Genomic DNA, 11331 nt, shown 5'->3' on the forward strand with positions numbered 1-11331 from the left:
GCGTGGACCATGGTGGTGAAAAGCGGGTCTATGACTTGAGTGATATGACTTTTTCTCCCCCTGGATCCAAGTTCAGGCTTATAAGATAAGGCGTAGGTATTTATATTCCGGCTCAACGTTTTGCAACTACATTTATGCAGTGTATGTTCCCGCCCTTTTCAAATGCAAAGTGATGCCACTAAAACGGTATATGTATGCTCTTCTTATCCTTAAGGCTGATGAGAGATTCAATTTCTTGATTGATTCAGTATTTAGATTCCTATCCCCTAGTTTGGCAAACTGTTTCAGGGGTTCCTTGGAGGTACCCCTGCACTTTCCTAAAATCTAGGTACTCATTTTTCACCAATCACCCACTTCATTTCGGAAGGGTCAAATTTTTGTGTCAAGATTGTAGACTGTTTAATGGCTCCCTTTTGTCTGTTTCACGGACCTCCTCGACTACTTCTAGGGCCACGATAGCGGTATCAACAAATTAGGCGGATTGTGATCGGTAAAACAGGACAGTGACAGAACAATTTATGTTGTAGTATTTCGCAAAACCCCCACATTCTGCATAGCATTGGAAGCATAATTTTGTTTTTAAAGTTGTAGGTCGTGTAGCCACACGAATACTCTCAAAATGCACGAAACAATTGCAGGCACGTACGTACCTAGGATTTGGCCAAGGGGGGGGGGGCGGAGGATCCCGGGGGCCTCCTCTCTACAGGGCGCCTCCTCTCTACAGAGGGCAAGGGAGGGTCTAGGCGAACGTTTTTGTGTGTGTGTGTGGGGGGGGGGGGGGTTACAGGTCGGCTGACATGCCGGGTCTGATGGATGAATTCTGACGACCGGAGGAGGGGGAGCGAGTATGTCGAGATCAAAAGGCATTTCGTCTTCGCCGCTTCTAAGATGAAGCTTTATCGTTATAAGTAACTCGGCTCCCCGCGCCCTGCTGGGGGTCCTGGATTTCCACGCCCTGCTGGGGGGGGGGGGGGTGTTTGAACACCCCCCCCCCCCTTCTAACTCGGCTCCTAGGCCACGCAGCGATACGCGGAAGGCGGCGTTCGAAAGAGCGTCAAAAATAATGAGGAAATCACTTCAGTCAATTTTTTGGTCAGGTCAAAGGTCAGGTCACCAGAGGTCATTAAAGGCAAAATTTCGCCGATTTCCAGGTCGAATGTCGACAATTTCCAAGAAGCCAACGCATAACTCGGGAACCAATAGAGCTACAGCGCCGCGGAAAAGCGCATTCGATAGCCCTATTAACGCCCTTTCTGAGTAATTTTCTCAGATTTCACCTAACGTCAACGGTTTTGCCTGCAGGGGGCAAAAACTGCAAAAATAGCCGATTTTTTTGGAAACAGTTTTTCTGCAATAACTTTTGACCCAAGCCTTGTACGAGCTTACTTTTACCGGCATCGTGTTCCTCTCGTCAAGACGCATCGAATGAACTATAACTTGACCTTGAAAGGTCAACTTGAAAATTTGACCTCAGGTCAAGGTCACGACCTGACCGGAAAGGGTCATGTTGCATATCAGTCGATCCGTATCGCCGAGCTGAACACATCTAAGGCGTTTTCATCGCTCTAGCATGCCTCTATCAAAAGTTATTTGCGAAAAACTGTTAGATACCATTCGTGACCTAAGATGACCTCAGGGCATAAACAGGGGTCACGGACACCATTTTCATGTTCAGTGTGTCTAAACCACTTGTAATTCAGTGTTTGGGAGTGTTTATAATGTCTTTCGTCCAAAAGAGGCGCATTTCAATTTTCTCCCATTGACTTATAATGGGGAGGTCGCAAAATTGACCTGACCTTAGGTCATCGATATCAAAATTCTGAGATATACATTTTGTACATGCTATTGCTCTTAGCAATCGCTGAAAGTTTCCAAGCGATCGGTCACTCGGTGTAGCTATGACAGACATTGAAACTTTTTATGAGGTGAGGTCCCTTCAAGTGACCTGGTGACCTGACCTTGAATGACCTTGGTCTGAAATTTTCACAACATGTGTAGAATTGATGTATGATAAGGTGTACCAAAAACGGCGGCGCTTCGCGCCGCCGTTTTTGAGATATTCGCGAAAAACCACAAGGGGGGGTGTTCAAACACACCCCCCCCAGCAGGGCGCGGGTTAAGTTAAATCCACCTATACAAGTGCGTCGCCACGGATTTCTTACTGGGGGGGGGGGGCGTATCAACCGACTTAAAAACCCAGAAGTTGATATTGTAACCGCACTTTTAGCCTAATGCATTAGTAGCATACAGTAGCGATCTCTCTTATTGACCTGTTAACGAACCGGCGGCGCGAAGCGCTGCGCAAATTTGCAAAAAAAAAAAACGTTTGTCAAAACACAGCTCCAAAACACAAATTTTACGACCCTTTTAGTATGCTAGTACAAGCCGGAGTTCCTTAACAGTTTAGGTAGTCGACTACAGAATGATGTTCCACTTTTCACAGGCAAATATTTGCCTGGAGTGGTAGGCTGTGCCGCATCACACGGGCTGAGTTCACAAATTATAACTTTGTCCTAATGCTCACAATCGACAGGCGTTTAATTGCGTGATAAACGGCACAACTAGCGCTCCAGTCAACTGATAGCTTCTGAGGAGTGGAACATCATTCTGTAGACGACTATACACTTAAAGGAATTTTGATTCAATTTGACACGGTTGGACGTTGGTGTTATTACAGTTACCTTTCTTATTGATTGGTGTATGAATCGGAGGCGCGGAGCGCCGAGAAAATTTGCAAAAGCATTTGTCAAAACACTGCTCCAAATCACAAATTTTACAACTCTTTTAGTATGGTAGTACAAGCCGGAGTTCCTTCACACTCCACAGTACACATATGAATTCCGATTCAATTTGACACGGTTGGTTGGTGTAATTACAGTCACGGCCTAGTATTGACTTGACCTACCTGTACGTACACAAATTTGCAAAAAAAAAAAATCAAAACACAGAGGGACCTCCTCTCTAGAGAGGACCACCTCTCTACTGTGGGCCTCCTCTTTTCACAGGGCCTATCAACTACAGAAGGCCTCCTCTCTACAGAGGACTTCCTTTCTACTGAGGGTTTATCTCTTTCAGAGGGCACCCTTTCTTCAGAGGACCTCCTCTCTAGTCTCTACAGGGGACCTCCTCTCTACAGAGGACCTCATCTCTGCAAAGGGCCTCCGGCCTCCTCTCTACTGAGGGAGTCCTCTCTACAGACGGCATCCTCTCTTCAGAGGGCCTCCTCTCTACAGCGGGCCTCCTCTCTTCAGAGGGCCTTCTGCTTTCAGGCGGTCTCCTTTCTACAGAGGGCCTCCTCTCTACACAGGGCCTTCTTTCTACAGATGGTCTCTTCTCTACAGAGGGCCTCCTTTCTACAGAGGGCCTCCTCTCTAAAGGGGCCTCCTCTCTACAGAGGGGCCTCCTCTTACAGAGGGGCAGGGCCTCCTCTCTACTGAGGAGTCAGAGGGGCCTTAGCGGTCAGACACAGACACTAGCAGTTATTCACAGGAGGCCCCAGGAAGTAAGAAAGACCCTAGCTGTCAGGCTGGTCAGAGGCCCTGAATATCCTGACGTGATTTTTGGGATTCCCTTGAATTTCTTTCGCCTCCGACGTGATTTTGGTCTCCTTGGCCTTCGGCCCACGGGGCCTCCTGAAAACCCCGAGGGGGGTGGGGCACCCCGTCCATCTTGGGTACGTCCCTGAACAATTGTCCTCATCGTTCGTCCTACCGTCCGAGTTCCACCCACATGGCCGGCTTGCACCCACCCCTAAACAAACGAAACGAAGCCGTCAAGTGTCGTGCCTTTGTTTTGTTGCGTTTTTCTGCTTTCTGCGCCGCCTAAGGCCGCCCCACACTGGAACTCGCATGCGGGTTGCGGGCTTGCGGGTTTTGAGTTTGCGAGCATAATACTAATTCATAGAGTGATTAGACCGCTACCTTATGGTAAATTCATGAATGCAGGGAAGCCGGTACACCTTCAGAAACTTACATATAGTCGCAATACCAGCGCAAATTAACGAACCAAAATTCGACTCCAACGAAAAACCCGCAAACCTCGCAGAACTCGCAGACCTCGCAGCGAGGAAAATCGAAAGTTGACTCAAAATCAACTTTTGGAATGCGATGCAAGGTCGCTTGCAAGCTAAAAACATGCAGACTCGCTTGTTAGATGGTAGTGTGGGTCACTCAGCTTAGATTGTATTATTTTATTTTGAAGAAACCCGAAAACCCAAAAACTCGCAACCCGCATGCGAGGTCCGGTGTGGGGCGGCCTTTAGCGTGCGTTCGGCATCCGGAAAATATCGTTTGGATATTCTCGGCCGGAAAATTATTGGTGAGTGCCTATCTTCAACATGTCTCGTTATCGCGATACCGAACGTAATCCCCGATAATTATCGCTGATCCCGGATAATTTTCCCTGATCATCCGGATGCCGAACGCACGCATAGAAGTAACATGGCAAAGTTTTGTGCTGTATCGTCAGCTGATAATGTCTCCGATGGCGTCAAATTCCGTAAAAAGGATTTGGCTTTTTTCTGAAGGCGAGACATTAGAGATATCTTGGAAAAAAAAGATGAAAAACAGTTAAAAATTAGTGAATGTGCAATTTTTTTCCACCAAATCCTTTTAACCCTCGCCCATGTAGGGGGGGGGGTTGGTGCAACCCCCCCCTGAGGTTTTTCGGAAATAGTGCAAAAACGGCTGCGCGCAGCGCCGCCAAATTTTGGGTACCTGATGGGGCAAATCTTGCGCATCTTTTGCTGAAAAAAAATTGATCGGGTCATGTCAGGTCACGGAGTTATGACGTCATAAGAGGTACAGCCTCCGGCCGGATTTTCACAAACTGAGTGCCAACGCCCGAGGTTTCCTGCCGGTGGTACGGACATCGAGTGATGGATCGTGATGAAACTTCCCATGCATGTTGGGGCAAGTATTGGCTATCATATGGTATAAGAAATTTGACCGAGTCAGGTCAGGTCACGGAGCTATGACGTCACAAGAGGAACAGCGTCCGGTACTATTTTTGAAAAGCGCCCGAACCACTATTTTGCTAATTCTTGTCACCTCAATGGGAATATGCAGCAATATTAGCTTCTATAGGGAGCAAATGGACCTCCCAAATCCAAAAATACAATCAGATTTCAAAAATTTAAATTTTGATTTTTCGAATTTCTGCCGCCGACTGTGACCTTGCCGACTTCCGGCGCTCCCAACGCGCCATTTTTAGAGCTAGGGAAACGAAATACATACCAAACGATAGAGAATTGATCAAGGAACACGATAGTGAAGGTTTCAAGTCGATATCTCCCACCGTTTTGCCGCAATCGCCGCGGAAAGTTGAAAAAAGTCTATTTTTCCGAAAATTTGACCTTTGACCGGTCAAAAGTAGGTCAAATGTTGACCTAGGACCAAAAAATATACCACCAATCGCGAGATCTCGGCGAGAGCAATCCGTTGGTCGTTTCCGATAAGCTCTACGACGCTCCGTTTTCAAACGCCAAGGGGGGGTCGCACCAACCCCCCCCCCCCTGCATGGGCGAAGGTGGCAGATCGCCGTTTACGGGCGAGGGTTAAGATAATGCCAATTTATTTTTATTCATTATGACGTTATCATTTTAAAAATTTGACATAATCATAAACATAATCAGCTGACGATATTTCACCGGCCTTGATTTCACCTCTATTTTATTAGTCTTGTTACCAAAACGGTGTGACAACGTTCGGGAGGTGAGATCTATAGATGGCCTTGGGTGAGATAACCCACATAAATATATAAAGATAACCGTTCTTGTAAAATACCGCAACCGAAGTTGCTTGGTGACGCCTGCTGTACTGGTGTCCTAACATGCTGACCAATTGATTATTTCAGGCTTGCTAAAACCACAGTTGATTTTTATGTGTACCTTCCTGGTTTTGTTTTGCTAGTATGTTCTTTCAAATGACTCGAAAGTCATTTTATAAATTTGATTTACTTTCTCCATTGCAATGCACATTTTCAAAGCCCCCAGTTAGTTTTAAGGCCAAAATTGGGTAGTTAGTCGTAAAGCAGAGAGGCGCTTTACCCGGACTCCAGAGATGCTTTCTAATCGGACCAAACCTTACCAAACCTGACCTAAACTCACCTACAACCTACAACCAAAAACCTGCAACCTACAACCTAAAATCTAGCACCTAAAATCTAAAACCTACACCCTACAGTCTAACCTATAGCGCATCTCCTTGGTTGCAAAAAGAAGTGTGACGCCTGCTTTACTACTACCCAAAACTGTAACTTTGCCAAGTTGAGCTTTCTTTAATTTGTCGATATTTTATAATGTTGGGGGGGCTGCCTGGCAAGTTGGGGGGGCTGACCAGGAGGTTGGGGGGGGGGCTGAAGCCCCCCCAACTGTATAGGATCCTACGCCCCTGATTTCGTTTACCCTTTTCTAGCCATATATTTTGGCAACCGCTTGGCCGATTCATAAGCGGTCTGGAGCATCAGATAGCACTATCATTTTAAAAACTGAATGGCTGTTTTGATGTATCCGGGTAACCGTCCCGACGCGTGGATCTCTCTCAAATGCCAAATCAGGAGCGTTTAAATGGCTTCGCTCACAAGTCACATATCTTTGCAAGGATTGGAACGATTATTATGAAACTCATGGCTTGTATAACATTCTATTTTACTTACCTCTATGGGTTCCATGTGGCAATAAATTACCATGTGTCACGGTCGGGGTGCTGTTGCACGTGCGCATGTGTGGGACCCGCTTATGTATCTCGAGAACAACAAGGCCGATTGCACTCAGAGATGTTACACAGATGGGGACCGGCTGTCTGGGTGAGTAGCATGTCAGTTGCTGTCTCATTTTGCACATGCGCACGTGTTGAGATGAATTTTGCATATCAAGAACGGTTAGGCCGATGGGACTCAAAGCCCGTATGCCGCTAGGGACAGCTATTTGGGTATCCCCTATCCCGTTGATGTCAGTTAGGGTCTCACTTTGCATATGCGCACGTGCACGCACAGAGCACTACATATACCTACCAGCCTCCAAACACCCACAGGGCTAAATGAACACACATCGAGCACATATAAGTTAAGTGTACCGTGGATACTCAGATTACTCTGCGCTGCGCATGTGCTGACCCTAACTGAAATCAACGGGATACCAAAACAACCTGTCCCTAGCGGCATGTGAACTTTGAGTCCCATCGGCCTAACCGTTCTTTATATGCAAAACTCGTCTCAACACGTGCACATGTGCAAAATGAGACAGCAACTGACTTGCTAAAATCACCCAGACAGCCGGTCCCCATCTGTGTAACATCTCTGAGTGCAATCGGCCTTGTTGTTCTTGAGATACATAAGCGGGTCCCACACATGCGCACGTGCAACAGCACCCCGACCGTGACACATGATAATTTATTGCCACATGGGACCCATATAGGCAAGTAAAATAGAATAGTTATACAAGCCATGAGTTTCATAATAATCGTTCCAATCCTTGCAAAGATATGTGACTTGTGAGCGAAGCCATTTAACCCTCGCCGGCCGAGGGGGGGGGGCGGGTGCCGCCCCCCCCCATAGGGTTTTTTCGCGATAGCTCCGAACACGCTGGCGATAGAGAGCTGAAACTTGGCATACCTGACCTTTTATCCAAGCCGCATCTTTTGACACCAACCGCATTTTTGGGTCAGGTCAGGTCACTGACCTATGACGTCATAAGTGAACCTCTGCACGGTCTTCAGATGTCGCAACTTCGCAACGCCCTCACTGCCAGAGGAGATGTCACAGGGAAATGAAACTTGCAGGATCTAGTATCCATTATGAGTCTCACAACTTGTATATCTCGGATTTTTCCTAAAGGTCATATGAGGTCAGGTCATTTTCGTGACCTCACCATTATAAGTCAATGGGGAAAAATTCAAACTGCTATTCTGGCGCCGGGAGCGATCTCCAACTATCTCAAGCACACATAATCGTGATTTGATGCACTCCTTGCAAGGTTAGATGCGTCACTTTTGCAATGTTGACTTTCCGTGACGTCATTTATGACGTCATCAAGGTCATATTAGTTTTTCGTCAATAACTCCCGATCAAATTGAGCTAGCGAGTCGGGAAAGCCACCAATGGACTCAGGAAGACCTGCCGAATCGAATGATATGCGACATGACCTCTTTCGACCAACTTCGTGACCTGGGGGTGCTGACCTGACATTGACCTGAGGTCAACACCCTAAGTTGACCTGACCCGAACAAAAAGTATATCATTCGACGCGCCTGAGCAAGGCGAACACGATGCTGCCAAAATCGCGGCTCTGCGGCCGTTTTTTGCGAAGTTATTCACCAAAAACTGAACCGTACCCTGGGGCACTTGACCTGACCTCAGAGGTCACCGGTTGACCTAGGACCTTAAAATCGGGTACCAATCTCTGCGTCTCGTAACGGCGCACACGCTCGTTTTTTTCGCGACGCGCTAGCTCCACCAGGGGCGAAACGGCGAGGGGGGGGGGGTCGTACCCGCCCCCCCCCCCCCCCCTCGGCCGGCGCGTATGTAGAAAACCAATAGGTCCGGCGAGGGTTAAACGCTCCTGATTTGGCATTTGAGAGAGATCCACGCGTCGGGACGGTTACCCGGATACATCAAAACAGCCATTCAGTTTTTAAAATGATAGGGCTATCTGATGCTCCAGACCGCTGATGAATCGGCCAAGCGGTTGCCAAAATATATGGCTGGAAAAGGGTAAACGAAATACAGATTTAATTTGAATGTGACCTTTTTTAATTTGAATGTGACCTTTTTTAAATCGAATGCGAGCTTTTTTAATTTGAGTGTGATCTTTTTTAATTTGTATGTGACCTTTTTTAATTTGAGTGTGATCTTTTTTAATTTGATTGTGACCTTTTTTAATTTGAATTTGACCTTTTTTAATTTGAGTGTGACTTATTTTAAGTTGAGTGTAAAAAGGTGTAGTGCAATTAACAATATCTAATCCCCTTACATATTAATTAACACATAAGCCATCCTCCCCCATCTTTACATCACACTTCACAGGCAGCTAGTCTAAGTCGATCTGTCTCCCCCATTTCCCTGCAAGCTGCCACTCAATGGCAATCTCCCCCTATCTCTTCCACAGGTTGCCGGCCTACCCACCGTTTTCACCGCCTTCACGGCTCTCGGTGTAGGCGTGGCCATCAGTGTAGCCATCCTGGCTGCCGAAATAATCTGGTTCCGTCGAAAAAGGGACCGCGCTCGCGCCCGAGAGCTGCTGCTCCGCTGGGGCGGCGGCGCCCTGGTGCACCCTGAGGGCGCCGCGGGCGCCGGGGCCGTCATGGGCGCCCGCAGACATCGTTCTGAGGGCGCCGCAGTGCCGTGGAAACCGGTACAGGCGGTGGCCAGGTTCAAGGGGAAAGAGACGACGGCTAAGACAGGTGAGAAAGTAAGGATTCATTTTTACAATATTTTGAAACCACATATGCTGTTTGTAATGTAACCAAAATACTGTTGGTCATTTTTGGCGTGTTTTAGTATCATGCAGACACCTACACTGCTTCACTATGCCTTCTTTACATAGTATGCAAAATGATGCCGTTTGTCAATCCTACCAAACTTCATTCATTCATTCATTCATGTCTTACATGTCATGTGTTTCACTTATCAGCTCATTGACTCATTCATTCATTCATTCATTCATTCATTCATTCATTCATTCATTCATTCATTCATTCATTCATTCATTCATTCATTCATTCATTCATTCATTCATTCATTCATTCCAGGCCTGTTCCTGCAGCGTGTCCAGAAGCTCCAGGAACAGAGCCAGTGGCCGACAAAGGGGACCCCGATGCCATCCAAGCGTCAAGCGTCTGGTGGAAGGCGGTCTCTCTCTACAGATTATGGGAATATCAGTCCAACGGAGAACAGCAGACTGTTAGAGGGGGATGGGGAGGGGCCCGATACACCTTAGAAGGGTGTATTTCGTCTATCGATACACCGGTTACATCCTAGTTTGGTGTAACGGTCTATGCATACACCTTTTGGGTGTATACCGTCTATAGTTAATACACCGTAGATATACACCTTAGTTGGCTATATACGGTCTTTACATGCATCTTAGGGTTAAACCTAAGCCCGAATACACCTTAGAGTGTATCAGGACGTCGGCCTTATCATAAACGCTGGCAAGTTTCAAAACACTGTCGTTATGCATGTAGACATAACGACAGCATATAGACAAAGTGCTGGATATGCTCGTGATGAGTGATGTGATAATTAGCTGCATTGTGATACCAGGCCTTTATATATCGGTAGCTACGAACGGCATGTTGTTACATTTATTGTGTCAATGTTTTGTGCTGAAAATGTCATCTATTTAGGCCTTTATTTGCCTCGGTAATTGCATATGAGAAATGAGCGTATTAGATCGCTGTCATTATTTTGTCTTGGTCAGATTTTGTCATATATGCTGACAGTATCGGTTGCACTGAAATTTGATTCCCTCACTCAATATACAGTCGTAAGAAGTGACTGTTGGATAGGTAGTCCAGCCTTTTATGTATAGCTAATAGCCATGACTTCAAGAATATACATATGGCACACAGTTGAAACCATTTCTGTTTCAGTCATTGATCAGAAACACCCATTTTAAAACAACTTATTCCAACGTTTCTTGTTGTGCTTGCATGTGCACAAGTGTGTGCATTTTATGCAGATACTGTCCTTGACTACAGATGTTTCGATATATGTACGACTTACGTCTCGCTTTATAATTGTGGCCGTGCTTGAGCTAAAGAAACTGGTCACAGCAAATGTGTGTAAACGCTGGCCTTGTGTGAACTGTGAAAGCTATCTCTAGTGTGTTGTAGCCGTTTCGATTTACCTGTTATCGTGATATATATCTAATAAATTGTCATGTACTCGGATGGTGATTTCAGGAACCCTATATATCGGTATATATATATATATATATATATATATATATATATATATATATATATATATATATATATATATATATATATACATATATATATATATATATATATAAAGAAAATTATAAAGAAAATATATATCTATAAAGAAAATTATATAGAAAAAAACTATAGATATCTATATTTTTCATCAAACGATTAGGAGGTTGGTTAGACCTAGAGAAAACGGAGAGAAAGAGAGGCTAATGGAAAAGGAGTGAGAACACAGAGAGAGAGAGAGAGAGAGAGAGAGAGAGAGAGAGAGAGAGAGAGAGAGAGAGAGAGAGGAGAGAGAGAGAGAGAGAGAGGAGAGAGAGAGAGAGAGAGAGATAGAGAGAGAGAGAGAGATAGAGAGAGAGAGAGAGAGAGAGAGAGAGAGAGAGAGAGAGAGAGA

The 11331-nt window shown here is 45.8% G+C and overlaps 1 protein-coding gene across 1 annotated transcript in view; it reads left to right on the forward strand.

The window, feature by feature from the left end:
• LOC122370703 (glutamate receptor ionotropic, kainate 1-like) overlaps window positions 1-10859 on the forward strand; it is a 33807-nt gene extending 22948 nt beyond the window's left edge. Inside the window, exons 10-11 of the mRNA XM_043346541.1 lie at window positions 9104-9398; window positions 9747-10859. Coding sequence (XP_043202476.1) covers window positions 9104-9398; window positions 9747-9934 — 483 coding nt within the window. The 3' untranslated portion in view covers window positions 9935-10859. The remainder of the gene's footprint in view (window positions 1-9103; window positions 9399-9746) is intronic.
• The last annotated feature ends 472 nt before the right edge of the window (window positions 10860-11331 follow it).

This window comes from Amphibalanus amphitrite, unplaced genomic scaffold, assembly GCF_019059575.1.
Source record: "Amphibalanus amphitrite isolate SeventyFive unplaced genomic scaffold, NRLGWU_Aamphi_draft 001161F_arrow, whole genome shotgun sequence".
In the NCBI taxonomy this organism is placed as follows: Eukaryota; Metazoa; Arthropoda; class Thecostraca; order Balanomorpha; family Balanidae; genus Amphibalanus; species Amphibalanus amphitrite.